The 17,955-nt window shown below is 38.9% G+C and overlaps 1 protein-coding gene across 8 annotated transcripts in view; it reads right to left on the bottom strand.

Annotated features, from left to right (window-relative positions):
• Positions 1-17,955, bottom strand: part of ATP8A2 (ATPase phospholipid transporting 8A2) — a 320,016-nt gene that overhangs the window by 109,244 nt on the left and 192,817 nt on the right. For all 8 annotated transcript variants that reach the window (XM_069013203.1, XM_069013240.1, XM_069013228.1 and 5 more), the window contains 2 exons: positions 3,338-3,412; positions 545-667 (listed from right to left, as the gene is read on the bottom strand). In XM_069013203.1, the coding sequence (XP_068869304.1) occupies positions 545-667; positions 3,338-3,412 (198 nt within the window). The remainder of the gene's footprint in view (positions 1-544; positions 668-3,337; positions 3,413-17,955) is intronic.

Genomic DNA, 17,955 nt, shown 5'->3' with positions numbered 1-17,955 from the left:
TGTACTCCACAGTTTCCTCTCCAAACAAAGCAATCATACAGCTTCCTTGATTCAGAAGTACATTTAGATGTGCTTGTTATGGAAAAGACAGAATACCAAATGCTGGCATTTTCCAGCATCTAAATAGCAAAATGTGTTCTTCAAAACTCACAAGAGCTATACTAAATATGAAAAAGCGCCCTAGCAGAGAGTGTTATGACAACACATATGTTAAATTAAATCCAGGAGATGTCACTGTGACTTATCAGTAGCTGTGAATTGAAAAATCATAATTGGATATGAATCTAAACTTGAATCAAAGTTTATGGATATTTCGGGACCAGTTTCAGGTGAAGTCACAGCAGAAAATCCTTACTTATAAACAAGGATGTTTTTCATTTAAATAAAAAATAATCCCTTGAAAAGAACTGGGAGGCTGAACAATCACTCTCAGTGGCTAGCATAAAGCAGAAGTAACAGTGTGAAATAAGCTATTTTCTGACAAGAAAAATCTGGAATATAAGAATGCTTATGTTTGTTCCTAAAGTAACAAAGTTTCCCTTACCCTTGTGTTGAAACCATCTGCATTTTGAGTGATTTTGTATAGCTGAGGAAATCTAAGCATGCTATCTTGAGTACATGATCGTTCAAAAATTCCCAGAGTAAAGGGTGGCAGCGCTGTGAAAATCTGCAAGGAAAGCAAACACTAATTGAAAGCAGCTCTTAGTTTTAAGTGTATCTCATATAATGTTTCTTTATCTAGACAACAGCAAAATTCCCACAGACTTTAGTGAAGACTTACTACTACTGACCATGTTATTTGACATCATTTTCAACGGTCCAAACATTAATTTCACCAATTTGTAACTGTCAAATATTGACTTACGAACAAAAGAAAAATGACAGAAAATTCATATTATTAACCAATAAGCTTAAACCTGAGAAGTTAAGCACCATTAGTTTCTGATGTACCAGATAATCCAGTGAGGGTCAAACACATCAGACTAAAAAAGGAAAGACAACACGTATTTTTACAAAATACCCTTGTGGGAATAGGTTCCAATATAGCTGCAGTTGTAGCCATAATTAGATATGCAACATGCTTAACCAGTGCTAAGTTTACAGACAGAGTAAATGTGGAAATCACATTAAAAAACAAAAAAATCTACCGAGCAACAAAGGCCGTTCTGCATTATTGTACTTTGGGGATTCCCCTGGCAGGCATGAACTGATAGGAACAAATTAACTGCAGTGTGTGTCTGTGCTACGGGCAGACGCTTGGATGACCAAGCCTCGGAAGTTGTCCAAGACAGGCAGCAGGACACTCTGCCAGAAGCAGAGTAAATTAGCCTCCACTGACTTTAACATTGCTGCTCTTAAAGTATTTCCAGGATCCGAGGCGGCTCATTTAAAGCCATCTTGGGTATCTTGTAGTCCACAGTGCAGGCGCAGACTGAAAGTAACACCAGGGTGCAAGTCTAAACACTAAACTTCATTCACTTCCTTTTACATTAACAGTTTATATCAGAAACATCACTTTTAATCCTATACATACGTATATTTTTAACAGTTTGAGAAGGGTTCTTGAAGTTAAGAGGCAGCTTGGAGTTATGAACTGTTTCTAGGGCGTGTGCACATTTGGAGAGGGTGGGCTTTGATTCTCACCAGCAGCAAGCTGGCAGCTGGGGAGCAGACAAAGAACAATGTGGAAGAACGGAGACAAGTGAGAATCAGTAATTACAACCCTCAGTCTAGTGGGAATTGTGTGTCTTTGGTCATGAAGTGATAAACCAGATGGCTAAAATGGCAGCAGGCTGAGGGTAGAGAACTGAAACTGAGAGCACTGGTCCAATATATTCCAAAGAAGACCATGCTCTCATACAGCTTTAATGTATTTCCCCAGGTTTCTTGTGTTTATTGGGGCATTTACATTTTCACTTGAAATAAATCTTCTAGTGGTTTTGATTACAAAGGCCAACCTCCAGTGTGAACCAGTGCAAAATCAGGAATTACAACGCTACTATGATTTCACACACTTTCTACTTTAATGAGACTACGAATGAAATAAAGGGTTAATCTGCACAGAAGAGAATGACTTAACTAAAAGCACTTCAAAATCTAAACCCTTAAAATTGTGGAAGTCCCTAATATCCTACTAGCACTCGATTCTCCATGAGTCCACACAATCAGTTCTAATTTTAGAAAACATTGACTTTAAAAAACAAGGTTTATTTTCTGATTACAGAAGATGAGTTTTATCCAGAAGCTTTAGGTAGGGTAGATAGATTCATCAAATGAGGTTTAAAGATAATAGATGCAAATATCTAAACATGAATGACAGGGACTGCATAACAGTCAGGAAATTAGGGTGAAGAGAATCAAGGCAATGATAAATCCTTGAATAAGTATCTTCAACTAAGAGTATGAAATCTTATGGAATATGGGGGCTTGTGCCATCATTTTTAAAATTAATGTGACAGAAGTTAAGTGTTTTCATTAATACTAAGTGATAATTTGCTGGCTTTTTCTGTATTAGCATATATTTGGAATGAGCTTTTTTAAAGGAAAAAATTAAATTCCCTCCTTGCAAAGAGATTCTTCAACACTAATGGTGTCCTAACAGCTTATAAATCCAGGCACCAGGCCACTCGTCAGTAACATTACAAAGGTACCACTGTTGAAAGCACCAACACAGGTCTATGGTATGCTACAGAACTTGGTTCCAGAGATCCTTCAGACTTTACTCTATGTGATTGATCAAAAAATATTACTGATTAAAGTAATAAAGTCGTATGACACAGTGTGGCAGCCTGCAGGCCATGTCGAAAATCAGAAACCACTCCCAGACTGACATATCCTGCTCTTATTTCGAGTGCAAAATGCTGGTGACACAGTGATGCAACTTCTCTTCCTGTACCTAATGGAGCATGAGTCAACCCAAAGCAACTGCATAACACTTCTCTCAGCATCTAACTCTACAGGGACTGAGAGAAAAAAGATTATTCAAAACTCAAAGATTAGGAGTATTTTGAGCATGAGCTGTCAGCAAAATATTCAGTGCAAAATACTGAAAATTCTTTCAATGAGGAAATTAAATTCTACCTAAAATCTGCAGAGTTTTATGCAGGTTATATTAGGCTAAACATCTGTTTTCAAGGTGTTCTCCCAAATTTCTTTTTGCAATAAAAGTGTAGTTTTAAATGATTTTTTTTCTACCTAATAGTGGATTCAAAATGGCTTCTACAAACAAACTCACCTTTCTCGACACACATCTAGGACAGCTACCTGTGAAAAATGGAACACAACAAAATAATACAGCAGTCCCAAGCACTATCAAGTCAAAACATGTAGCACTTACCACATTATACAGACCAATGCACCATCGTTCAAATAAGATCTGCCCAGAAAATCCATTAACGAAAGCAAACCAAAGCTGAAAAAGACACAAGTTACAAAAAGCTTTCAATTACTTCTGCAGTACATGCCTCCATTTACAGCAGAGGAGAAGGACGTGGAATACAGACCACCATCTGGTGACAGATGCTTGTCATGCTCTAAAAATAATTATCAGCAGTACCAGGCAATTATTTTCACGTACTAAATTTTAAATACTGGCAGAGTACTCCTTGTTTAAAATAAAATACTCAGGCTATGGAGCAACTTGCTGTATTTACATCATAACTCTAAAAAAATAGATGGCATCAAACTATTACAAAATCCTTATCACTGGCAAATTAACATGCTTGAATCCAGAAGCCAGCCTCATTTCCATGGCTGGTAAAGACCAGATTTTTCAAGATAACTGCAGTTTGATGGATGCTCTGCTTAACTTGTGTGGCATTTTTACAGTCCCAGAATTACAGTGATATTTATTTGTCAGTTACAGGATCATGATTATATTATAATTTTATTGTCTAAATGATGCAAATATTATTATTTAATAAACTACCTATTTACAATTAAAATTGGAAGAGGTTGCAAAAACAGGCTGCGGAGTCTTTATCCTTTAACCAGTTTACAAATGCAACTGGGCAAGCCCTGAGCAACCTGGTTTGCATTTAATATTCACCCTACTTTAAACAGAAGGTTGGACTAGATGGACTTCAGGTTGCCTTCCAACTGAGGGAATTCTGAAATGACACGATCCCAGGAAACAGCTTTAAGCTTCAGTGCATAGGTAAACTTTTCAGCATTTCCTTGGATGCAGCTTCTTTGAGCCTATTAATCTTGCTTAAGCACCTTTTTGAAGCACGAACTGCTGTACTGGCTTGGAACAAAGTTTCTTAGTGGGCATGGAAAGAAGCTTAGGAAACAATATAACAAAGAAGGGAAAGAATTATCATTTTCCAAGTAAATTGGAAACTGGAAGAACAATAGCAGTTTAAGGGCATTGTGAAACAGTTTGCATGTGAAATCATTACACTTACTAGATAACAAAAGATTTCTGTGAATTTCTGGCTATAGTCGCTTTTAAAATCCACAGTAGACCATGTCACTTTATTCAAAATTAATTCAATATTGTGTGTGAGAACACTCCCTCTAACCACCCTCTTTCAACATATTTTGTGTTGCATTTACTTTACAAGTCCATTTTGCACTGGATGCACTAGGTATTTCAGAGCAGTCAAGTGATAATCATGTCCATTCCCTTCCCACTCCCTGAGAGCCTCTAGCAGTTAGTGCCAGGTATCTTTTCTGACACCATTCTGTCACTCATTTGGCAGCACTCTCCTACCAGCATCATTTATTCTCTGGCTCACTTGTGCAGTATTAGTGGCCTAGCAGAACACCTCAGAAAACAAGCAGTTAGCTGTACATCATCTGATCTCTGCTCTGCTCCCACCCAAAACGGATATAGAATAATTAGGAAAAAAACCCCAAACGAGAAGAAAATGAGACTGCATCAAGACCTATCACTGTTTTCATAGATGCAATATCTAAACAGCCCAGGACTCTAACATGGGACAGAGGCAATTTCATGGAAGATTAAAGTATTTACAAGATTGGAAAGAATAACAAATGGCAGTTCAATTAGGCACTGCTGCAAGACATGAAATTCACATGCTACACATGTGAATTTCACATGCTACACAAAAGGAAAAAGTGAAACCTTTTCACACAATGCACAGCTGGTCTATGGAAATGTCTGACAGATGATGCTGTGGATGCAAAATGCAATTTGAAAAAAATCACAGAAGGAAAGCTGGAGACCAGATGAGTCTGCCAGAGAACTACCACTGTTCACAAACCAGGGACCAAGTTAGCTGAACTCTTATTTCTCAACAGCTGTTCTTACAGCTATTATATCACCATTCTTGTTTAAAATTAATCATTATTAATCATCAGTTCTAATGCACTCTCAGTGTTCAAGTAAGAAAGAATGACACTGATTGCAACTCATCTGTTTATAGCTATGCTTTGCACAGTAGGTCATCTTTTTAAAATTACTTCCTGTAATTTTTCAAACCTTCAGCTGCTCTTTCAAGTAGGGAGTTTCTATTTATTTATCACTATATTATTCTGAAGTTTGCACTTTCTAATACCGGCTGCCTTCATGCAGCTTCTAGATTACAAGTGTCCTTGTAAGCTTTCTGAAGGGCCAACAGCTTCATTCCTTTAGCACTTAGCTGAAATGCACCAGCCTAGTATAAACTGCAAAATAGTCTAGGTTTCCTTAAAAAAGTGCCTCTTTCTTTCCCATTGCCAAACACACATTCAATTAAAAAAGCCTTTGAGCATTCACCTCACCAGCTCTGTCCAGAAAAAGGATAGAAGACACATCCCAACTTTTTATCATCAGTTCTATTGTATTGATACCATGAAGGAATACTCTCTAAATCTCGCTCTGAGGACACAATTAAAGGCCCAAAGCAGTGCACTGGCCAGAAACACTCTCACCCTTGCAGTACTACAGCCAGTTCTACACATTAGCCCTGCAAAAGATACATATGAAACATTTTTGGTACAAAGCCTGAGGTCCCAAAAAGAAACCACAATTTATTTGGGGTGTTCAAGTTGGGAACTCAAGAGCTTCTTCTAAGAAGAATCAGAGCTTTAAAAAAGCATACTCCTAGATATTTAGCAATAATGATATAGGCATTTATCATCTCCAGGCTTGTTGCAATTAATTGCAACGATGAATGAGGGCAGCAGTTCTAGAAACCATAAATAGCTCACAAATCAGAAGCCTGTCTGGCTTAGTTGGCAACCTGACTGTGCTCTGCTCAGTTTTCTAGATCCCACTGGGCAAAGCAAACTTCAAAGGCTTGGTAGCAAATGATGAGGCCTTTTATAACATTGGCTCGTGCTACTTAGGGAACAACTGCTTTCTGAAATCATAGCTTCCCACAACTAGTCCTCCAGCAACAGACATAGCTGATTTTCCATTAAAAGGGTAAAACAAAGCAGTCACACTTTCAGGCAAATCTAACATCTTGGATGCTTAGATTCACATTTCCCAACAAAAATATTAGTAATAATGATGACAGAATCACATAAAACTTGGGTTGAGCAGAACTATTAGGATGCCTTACAGAGCAGCAGACAGACTGTCAGAGTACAAGTGAAAAACACTCACTCAACAGACCAATTCCTTCTACTCAAGATGTACTGCCCTGCCACAACTGCATGGTGCAGAATTCACTAAGGACCCTGCTAGTGCCACATTGAGATGAATCAATCAATAGGAGAATCCTGAGACGGCTGTGTCTGACTGGGGTAAATAGGTATTTAGCTGTCACTGTCTCGAGTCTTCTGCAGCATCTTTCAACATTGAAAGAAATTTCTTCTATAGGAAAGTTTTCTCCCTATTTCAAAGGCTGCTACAATTTGGATGGGCAAGAACTGACATTTACAAAGTTCAGTGTCCGGCCATTCCAAAAGTCCAATTTCAACTGTTTTCCTTTCAGCAGCATCCACGCAGGTGAAAATTAGAAGTGAGAACATTTCCAACACTTACACAAGTCTTCATGCACCAGAGGCTCCGAACAGAGGGCAAAAGCTGTCGCTTTTACAACACACTGAAAAGTAATGGCTATGCTTTTTCCAGAGACTCGCACTACCAAATGCCAACTGACAGAAAGACTGTGGGATACTGTCTCATACTTCCTCAATATCTTCACATCAAGAGTATATCAGACACTGCATAAAATACACATTTATTTTGAATTTAACACAAGCCATAAGCTGCCATGCATGGTTTAAGGACCAGTTATTTGTAGAGAGAGCATGGTATACCTCAGGGTTAGCAAAGGAAAAAAAAACTCCCAAACCCTCCACCTCAATGTTCATGTTAACAAAATGTACTAAATATATTTGAAGTTGCAACAAACCATGCTTGACTCAGACTCAGCAAGCTGGTAGGAAAACTTGCCAAGTCTGCCTGGCTTGCCAAGCTCCAGGGGTTTGCAGGGCTCAGCTCCAGTACTGCTATGAACAAATGGACCCGTAGTTATTAAACCTCTTTTCTGGCTGGAAAAAAGAAATCTTTTCACTTTAACTATTACCTAGCTGCCAAAAAGCTGGAAAAGCTTATTTGTAACTCAGCTAAAAAATATATATTTTTCTCCCAAGAAACAAGAGGTCCAATTTAAACATAAAGAGATTCAGACCTAAGGCTGAAATCTGGGCCGATACATTGCTGTGCTTTATTATAGCAGATATTGCAAAGATGTCAAACCAGTAGGTACTGTGCAAAAAGAAACTGGAACATTGCAAAGTGAAAACTAGCCCATGTTTCCTGCCTTGAAGTGTGGTTGCATTCTTTAAATAAGAAACCCCACTGCTGAAGCACTCGATGCCAGCTGTGATGTGGGCACTTTGCCACTAGAGAAAGGGGAGAGGGGAATAAATCAGAGGTCAGCAAAAGCCAACAGATGGTAATACTTGGTTAATATTGACTTCAGCTGCAGGCAAACTGAGGATCTCAAGGTAGAACAGTCCCACACTGATGTTTTGAGCTACACAGCACATCCACCTGCTCTAGAGTGTATTTTGAGAAAAGATCAAGTGTTATTTTCAAAAAAATATTCCCACTTGAGCAAGTTGGAAGGCGATTTTAATTGCATTATTGCTTCATGCATAATTACTGCAAAATTAATGCCTGAAATAGTAGGAACTAATTTATTTAAGTGCTCTAAGGCACTGGGATAGCAAATCATCTATTCTAAATGTGTATATTTATGAAGGCTTGATAATAGACAGCTTAACGAGTACTAGAAATGTTTTCCCAATTCTGCTAAAGGGCACAGAAAGCTAATGTAGTCAGGGTATCAACAATTGCCACAGGCACCAATTATAGCCAGACTGGATGCCTTTACTATTCAGAAATTAGTTAAATTCTCAAAATACCATCTCTCAGCACACACACATTTTGCATGTTCTTACCAAATAGGCTCATTTACAGTTTGCCCAATAAAGCAGGTTTGTGTGTCTACTGTGCAGTTCATTAATAATGTATCCCGATTTAAAATCTCTCATTACAGATGTCTCTCTCAACACCAGCCTCTTATTCCTGCCCAAATGCTCACAGCCTTAAAATAATCCCTTCATTAGAGAATGTACAGCACCAATTTTATAATATAGGCAAAGTGTGTTAGTAATAAGATTTGACAGGGTAGGCATGGCTGTCTGAGACTCACTTCATTTTCTGAGGAATATTTCCCCTGCTCGTTTTATTCCCCCCAGTGTTTATTAATTCTTTGCTGAAAACAGATCGATATTTTACAACTGAAAAGCTTTTGCTCTAGGCCTGTGCACTCCAAACAAGTGCCTGTTCAAGGTTAAAAATCATCTCCAGTCTTCTCTGCCAGTGTTAACAATTATTTTCAAAGTTTCATGCTGCTTTTGTCTCATTAAAAAAACCCCTGTGCATTGACTGCAATGCTTTGTCATATAGATACTAGGGCAGCCACTAAAATAGAAATTTCCTGGCTTTAAACACTGACTTATTTAATAAGCCTGAACAGCTGTTATTTCTCCTATTCTATTTCTTCTTTTCCTGACTTCATATAGTTTATATTCCAGCATACTAAAGAGCAGAGATTTTATCAGCTTCATCTTTCTCTGTTTACAGAAGAGGTATTGCAGAAAATTTTACTCCTTCCTTATAAAAATTGTTTTTGTGCTCCTCTTCTCTAACTGATCAGATGCCAACATCCTTCCCCCAAAACACAGGTAACATTTAACAGGAGAGGCAGGCACAGAGCAGAATAGAAGGGGGAGAGGGCAAGAGGAGCCTCACACCACACTTAGACTCACAATACTTAACATTTCAGTCCTCAGAATAATTCTGAGGACTTGAAAATTAAGTAAGAATTAGCAAAGATCTGGGGGTTTTCCTCAGTGGTTCCCATCAGAGAACAATCATGCTGCTTGTCCCAGGAGTTTTGAGCATTGTGGAAAATACCACACCTGCAGATGACAATGCAGCATACATCAAAGGACCTTGCCGCTAAGACATAAGAAGATTGCCTCTTCCAGCAACATTTGGCACCAAATACACTGATACATGTGTTTAAAAACATGACAAACCATAGAAGGCCATGTCAATGCCTTTTGTTGGGTAGTGGTTTACTTTTTTTGTTCCTTGAGTTACATGAACACCTAAATCAGTGTGCTAAATTATCTTATTAATGAGTACGTCACAGGTAAAATGAAGATACAGCCCACTAGAGCACATTTAACAGAGCTGTAATGTGACGTTTTTTCTAATCTTATGAAATCAAGTAGAGAAAAGGCAGGCTATTTCTGCATCTCTTTTGGTGCAAAGTATTCCAGGGACTTAATATTTGTCTAGCACACTAATTGCTGCAGAAGCAAGCCTATGATAATTCGATTAAAAATGGCCTGCCTTGCCAGAGGGCAGATGTACTTGCCAAAAGATGTGGTTAAACTTAGCAATTCTTCTTTCCCTTTTACCAATATAGACAGCTCTCTTCCAAATTTATTTTTCATCCTTCCTTAAGTTTTCTGAAGAAAGCTGACACTGCTACATTAGGATTTTCATACGTATATATGGGACACCCATGAAGTCACAGGACTTACATAGTGACTCATCAAAAATCAAATTAAAACCCAGCATGACTCAGTCAAGCCCTACTAGGATGCAGAGTTTCAGCATATCTGCACGGCCAAAGGGGTCTAAACCCACAGCTAGAGCAAAGCTACCGGCACTGATGATGCTGGGAAATTGCCCATCGTTATCCTACAAAGCAGCCAGAGTGGCTGGCAGCCAGGCTGAGAGGAAACAAGGCAGGAGCCTTGTTGTCCACATCCTCCTCCCATCCCCAGTCTGAGGAGTGAGGAGGGCTCAGCTGCTTGGCTGGCAAGCTGGGAACATCACGCCAGGCCACACTGTCTGCTGCCGAGCAATGGAAACTCGTGCTATGGACTCCCAGTGCCATCAGCCTTCCTTTACAAAGCAAACAACTGGAAAGAAGGGTTTCCACTGACATAGACATCGTCCTTATGCACACAGCAGCAGTGGCTGCAGGTTGGAGTCAATTCAGTCGTGTTAACATGTCCTTGGGGGGGCTGTTTGGTAGTTTTTTTGCCTCCTGGATTTATGTCATCAAGTTCTTTAATTGCCCTTGAGTACCAGCACATCACTGTGGAACTGAGAAGTACAATATGACTACTAATAGCTTAGGGTATCTCCTCAGCACATAATCATGACAGACTGGTATTGATACAAGTTTCACAACTGTGTTATTGACCCATATCACACACACAAGATAAGGACATGCTCCTATATGGTTTTAAATGATCTGCTGGCTTTTCTGAAGCTATGTGGTATCTTTAACCACCAATAATGTAATAGAAGTGCTTTGGATTTTTTATTCTTAATTTGTTCTCTAGTACTGAAATAAATGAAAAAAAGACAGAAATTTAACTATTTACACTGACAGGTGAGAAAATGTCAACAATTTCAGGTAAATGATCCACCTGAAATTCTGTTTAGCACTTGGAGTCCACTAAGAAAATATATGTCCTATAGCAAGAAAGTCAGTATTTGAAATAGAAGATTAGGGAATTGTGGAAGAAAAGATGCTACTACTATAACCCAAGTAAGGGCAATGGAAAGAAAGCACAGAAACAGCTACAAAAACCATCAACTAGTCGGGTACCGAATGTAGAAGCAGAAGGAAAGCCAACAAAACACACAGCACTCCGTGAGTGAAGCCAGATAATGCCATGAGTCAAAAGTGAGGCTAAACACACCAAGGCTCTTCACACCTGGGATGTACACTAGGGCTCACTGCACCTGAATAAAACACATCACCACAGAATGTAGCAACAAAATATTTCCACACCTCTCATACCAAAACAAAAACAGACGGAGACCAGGAGCTGTAACACAAATCTGGACCTAGAAATAAGCACAGAAAATGCAACACATCCCACCGCTACCAAACACTCTGTGTATTTGGGGAGAGTGGAAATGCAGTAAAGATTTTTTTGAATGTAGAAGCATTAACCCTTTAGGTGTAGAAGGTATCAGGAAGGAGCAGGATAGAAACTGAATTAGACAAAGAAATGCATAGAATGGTACAATTCATTTAGAAAATGGTACCCCTTTTGCTCTGAGTTTCCTTATAGCATTGTGTAGCTGGCAGTTTCAATTTAACCTATATGTAAAGTAGAGTTACCAATCCAAATGCATGCATTTATACCTGCATATGACACTTAATAAAGAAATTAATATTCCTTTAATGTACTTAAAATACAGTTATTCATTCTTATTTCCTGGATATGAACCTATGCAATGTGTTACAGTAATCAAAATTATTTGAAAATTTCCAAGGACAAGATGCAATCCCAGTACTGACTGAATAAAACTGAGAGTGACCAAGACCATGACTGTTACTATTCAGCTCCTATTTTATAGGGCATTTCATTTCAATTCTTTCCCTTCTTACTTTTATTTGCAGAAGTCCCTTATGTTACAGTTAAAAATGCAGGTTCACAGACTTTGCTTTTCTTGTCACCACATAAAGGAATCCTTCTCCAGAGCTGCTGAATTAAGTGTAATAGGAGCAGTTCTGTAGCAAGGTCATTTTAGGTCTGGAACCGCAGTCCCCTTAGGATTCCCTGTTATGGCTACGTGAAGGGCCAGGTTTCCCTTGCAAGTCTGTTTTTCCCCCCTTCCTTCCTATGAAATAAAACTCAGTCTCTGTAAGACCTTGAATTAAGCTACTTTTATCAAGGAAGTTTATATGAAGTTTCCTGACAGCTTGGAACCCAAAGAAAATAGCAAAATTAGCAATAGAAAAGCCAGACCACAACAGAAACTGCAGCTCATCTTCTGTCGTACTGACAAGAATAAACCTTTACAGGGGTAATCCCAGGAGCAGCCCCATGTTTCTCATTACCCACAACTCTATTAGCATTTCAGCACAGAGACATTATTCTAGCCCAAAACTACCAGGACACACGATGCAATCTCAAAAGCTTCTCAGTATTTTTATTGCACTTGCTCCATTTTTATTAAAACAACCATTTTCTTGGTCAGTGGGACAATCTATTAATAGACAGGACCTAGCGTTTTCTTTTTTACACAGCTGCTTTTAAACATGCTACCCCTTCCCTTAAGCTTCAAAATTAGTACAACAAAAGATCCCCTGCTCTCCTTGCCTCTCTTCTCATGTAGAAAATACATAAAATATTGGTAACTTAAGGCTAGATTTATTGCTTTACGTGCTGGCAAAAGCTCAAAGAAGTAAGTACTAAACATCTTTTGCCAAAATACGCAGTGCATTGTAAACATGTGCAATCACTTCACTGGTAAATTACCTATTGATGTACTTCTCACTACAGAAATAATGTTTGAACATCTTTAAGAAGGCAACAAGCTGGCTTTCCCTGCAATACGTACAGATTCTTGGTGTGTCTTTAAATCATTTGCTGTTATCTTCTGAGAGAGCTGTGTACAAAGAAAATCAAAGTAGCTAGGAAAAATACCTTAGTGGAGAAAAACCTATAAGCTCACACACAGGAGCAAAGAATGCATGTGATTCCCAAATTCAGTCTAAGATTTCATTACGTGGCTTTAGGAAAGTATTGCACACTCATTCACGACATCAAGCATGCAGAAAAGACTACTTCTTTTTATGAATGTCTCTCCTACAAAGGCTGGGTAATAAAGGAGAGACTATAGCAGACTGATGATGTTTGCTATAAACCAGTTCTTAGTTTCACAGCATTTTGTGAATTAATTTTTAATGACAGAGAGAGTTAACTTGCACCATCACCTTCTTGCTGGGTGAACTCTTCAAGACAAATGACCACCAAATTGGCTCCAAATATGGGTCAGGGATGTATCTCTGGTTTCTCTATCTTTTTAACAAGTTCCTCAAAACCACAGTAAGATTACACACAATGAAAATCTGAGATGACACAAGAATAAAGTCTATAAATGAGGTATGAGGTTTGAGCTTTGGCAATGCTCTAAGGAGCAACTCTGAGAATGAAGATGCATTTGCCATCTTTTACACAACACAGAATAAAAATTATGAAGAAAACTAGCTAAAAGTTTACTTACAAATTAGCAAATACGTATAAACCATGAAAAATTATTTATTCAAGACCCCAAAGCTATTTTGGACACCAAATTAATTTATAACCCCAGTAGAATTTCCACAAACATACCTAGGTTAAAGAAAACAAGTGCTGCTAGCTCTAATACAGCAGAAAATGGGAGGCAGGGATGTGTACAGAAAGCACCCATACCATGATTCCTTTGATCTAGCCGCAATACACATCCCTACTGCTCCAATAGCAGCTGTACTTCTGAACTAGGTTCAGGTGCATAAAAGCACGTGAAGAGTACAAGAAGGGATAAATAGATGTGTTCAATTTCCAAGCCAGATGAATTAAATGCAGGGGAGGTGTATATTTATTCCCCCTTAAAGAATTCTCAGGACAGTGAACTCTTCAGAACACAGCAGAGGCTCCGAAAGACATTCTGTATGGAAACCATGTATTATGCAAAAACTTGTCCTACTAAATCATAGTTATGGCTTCCCCCTTCTTGCCTTCTCCCCTCGTTCTAGGTAGGAATGGAATACATCTTCAGAAAAGTAGCTCTCGCAGGTGCAGAATGTAGCCATTCAACACCTGAGTGGAGACCTTTAAAAAAACCCCAAAAGAACCCCAACAACAAAAACACCTTCACAACACTTTATTTAAATGGAAGGAACCAGAAAATAGGACTAATCAGCTGTATGGGGAAACTTCTGTTCATGCCACATGCAATACAGAATCTTTCCTCCTTGGAGTATGTATGAGTGTTCCTAAGATCTTGGTTACTGAGGAAAGGGTTCAGCGCCCTGAAGGAGCATCTCAGTTGCACCAAGAACTGCAAATCCTAACTTGGCATAAGAGCATCAAGACAGTCATATCCATTCAAACAAATGACCCACACCAGCCAGGTGCAAATATTTAGCAGTGCATGCATGCATTTCAAGCCCTAGGGAAGAATATGAACCACAGAGTTTCCAGGTACTCACCAAGTATCTGCAAATATCCATCTCTATGGATTTTCCAAGTCTCCTGTGCCTTGCCTATGCAGTAACCTGCACAGTTCTATTCCTTTGTGGCTTTCTTGTTTACTCTTAAGCCCTTGTAAATGTCCTGCAACAATTATCTTGTTTTAAATATGATTTAACCTGCAGGTTTATCCATGAGAATGAACATGAGTTGGTGTTACGTGTGCCATACTGTGAACTTGCCATACCAAATGAATGCTCTTTATTTGCTGTCCAGGTGCTTTGCTCTTCATTTTTATAATCATGGGATACTCAGAGTCCCTGGTGCTCAAAAGGAGTCATATAAGCTGATTTCTTCAGAGAAGCACCCTGTTACATGAAAAATTACCCAAAAGTAGACCTGGCAATTCCTCACTTCTGGTTGCATCCTCCCTTCCATCTCTGGTTGCGTCTCTAACAGTGGACAGAAGGGAAAAGCTTCTATAAGCTTCCATAGAATCTTAGTACACATGGTCTGTGGCCTGTGGTCTGTTTCTTGGTAGATACTTGAAGTAGAGCTTGAAGTCTGGAAACATGGAAAACAATTGCACTGAACTTCTGGGGGCAGGATGGTGATTTCAGCTGGAAGTTGAAATAACTTCTGTTCTGTTTCAGAAGCATAAAAAATATTTTGACCCTAAAGAGGGCATGTTGATTGTGAGGTAATTCAGATGATTAAACCCAAGCTGCTGTGGCCTTTACTTAAGGAAATATTTCCTAACCTGTCAAATCCTCTTTCCCTCAAGAAGAAAATATTCAGTAGTCTTCAATTAGGACATTGTAGTATCTGAACAAAAGGAACATGTGTTCATGCTAGAACCTGATACTTATAAGACAAACAAGGCAGAGGATAACTCCCCAGGAATGATGGAAGGCACCAAGGACCAAGCATTTGTATGTCAGCACCTTGCGAAGGTCTTCCAGCCTCGTGCAGCCCAGGAATTAGAAGTGTCATATGCACAGTGGCTCTGAGATTGGAGCTTTTCCTCAGTGTGTTATTTTCAGGGGCCTAAACCCCAACTTTGAATGGCAACTTCTGAATGACAAGATCACTGATGCAAGTAACCACTTGCCATCTTAAAATGATCTGAAGAGCTAACATTACAGCAGTGAAAACAGACTGGATAGTGTTTCTGGAGATTAAGAAAGATGAAAAGTTTTGGGTTAAAAGCTTTAATTATATTTCTAATTTACCTGAAAAAACATGTAGATTACTAAGGTAAGAAAGTCTGACATGTAAATTCTGGATGTATGTCTCCAGTAGTGGTTGGATGTGGCTGTATGTAGTGGTACATTCTCTGTTGTCAAAATTGAGTGACTGAGACAGAACCCAATGTTAAGTGGTTTAAAGTTTCTTCTAATATTTGAGTAGTGCAAGCGTAATAACAAGCTTTCCCCCCACTTTTCAACCTTCAGAGCTGAAATCCCCAAACAGTGAAGTGAAGGCTATTTCTGACATCCTCTTTCCCCTCATGTAGTCATTCAAACTATAAACAAATGTTCCCTTGCCTGCCATATGGGCTTGTCTACACAAGGAAGTTACAGTGGTTTAACTGCAATGGGATTGTAAATCCACTTAAATTGGTTCCAAATGTTCTGTGAATGCTCTAAACCTGATTTAAACTGAAATGAGAGCCCAGATAGTTTGCTCCACAGATTTAAAACCTGCATTTAAAATTGAGTTGATTGTTGTGCTGCAGTATGGAAGACAATCATAAATGAAATGTCAAGTCTGCTGTGATACTCTGTCTGGAGTCGATATGACTCTTTCTGAGAAAATGCTCCTGAGAGACTGAAGACTGGGAGAGCCCTATGCAGTACAAGGGTGGCTTGCTTTGTCCAGTTCAAGATGGGTCTCTGGTGTCTTTTGAGGAAGAAATAGCTATGCTGTGTTTTTCAGTTCTTCCAGACAGCTGACTACCAGTCTCACGGACACAGACTGGCTTATGTCCACACTGCCCAGTGTTAGCACCTGGAGGAATAGTAGGTTGACTGTCTTATGGCCCTTTGTACTTGGTCTGAGTAGGCCACCTGTATGGGGCTTTTTTACAAAACTTGAGAGTGCTGGAAAGAATGAGGTTTGTGTTTATAGAATTAGTGAGGTCCCATGCTGTGGATACAGGGCAAGATAAGAGGATATTTGAGGGTACTAAGCCTACCAATATGATTTAAAGGACTACACGTGTTGAGGGTGACAGTTCTCAGACTAGCTGTGGGCCACATGCAGTGAAAAGCATTTCATAGCTTAAATGCTTTTGCCACTGGATAATCTTTCTTATGATTAGATTAAAAGACTACTTCTCTTACCTCTTAGCACCATTGTTTAGGAAAAAAAAAATTTTCCCCATCCTGGCCCCAAATCTATCTGGGATACCACTCTGTTTTGTACATATTGGTTACCAGCCCAATTTTCTCAGTTGACAAAAATCTGTTGTTATACCAAAGTGTTCAATATTGCCAATTAACCAGCTTTTTGACATGTTGAAATTTGTGGAGAGGCAATCCCTCTGCTTTGACTCACTGGTGTCCTGTTCATAATGTTCCTTTCCCTTCCTAGCCAGGAAGGTCCTAAAAAATAAACTTGTCAACTGCTGCTTTATCTTCTGTTTCATATAAAGGCTTGCATTGAGCCCAATGTTTTGAACCCACCTAAAACTCATAGTCAAAAGTTCTGGGCTGCCCCCAGAAGTACAGTGCAATCATTTTACATGTTTCCAGACTTCAAGTTCAGACACCAAGAAACAGACCACAGGCCACAGACCATGTGTACTAAGATTCTATGGAAGCTTATAGAAGCTTTTCCCTTCTGTCCACTGTTAGAGATGCAACCAGAGATGGAAGGGAGGATGCAACCAGAAGTGAGGAATTGCCAGGTCTACTTTTGGGTAATTTTTCATGTAACAGGGTGCTTCTCTGAAGAAATCAGCTTATATGACTCCTTTTGAGCACCAGGGACTCTGAGTATCCCATGATTATAAAAATGAAGAGCAAAGCACCTGGACAGCAAATAAAGAGCATTCATTTGATATGGCAAGTTCACAGTATGGCACACGTAACACCAACTCATGTTCATTCTCATGGATAAACCTGCAGGTTAAATCATATTTAAAACAAGATACTGTACTCAAAACTGCTGTGTTAGATTTTCCCCAAGGAATAACAGAAGAGGAAAGAGAATATTGGTAGTTACAGGCTTTAACTGCTCTCAGTGTTAAGGTCTCTCACATGAGGTATAACACACAACCCACAGAAAAGTTGTTTTTTGTTTGTATGGAAATTTAAAAACCTTTCGAAGTTATTTCTAATATAGCACAATTATTTTTCTCAACACGGCACTAGGATTAGAGTTATAACCAACAATTTCAGTGTTTTATAAAGCTGAACCATATAGTGTGAAGTAAATCCATTCCTGCAAAGTAATTTGTACCTTGGCTAATTAAAAAAAATCAAG

The sequence above is a fragment of the Aphelocoma coerulescens genome, chromosome 1 (assembly GCF_041296385.1).
Source record: "Aphelocoma coerulescens isolate FSJ_1873_10779 chromosome 1, UR_Acoe_1.0, whole genome shotgun sequence".
NCBI lineage: Eukaryota > Metazoa > Chordata > Aves > Passeriformes > Corvidae > Aphelocoma > Aphelocoma coerulescens.
The sequence above is the reverse complement of the archived record's forward strand: the minus strand, read 5'-3'. Positions and strand labels throughout refer to the sequence as shown.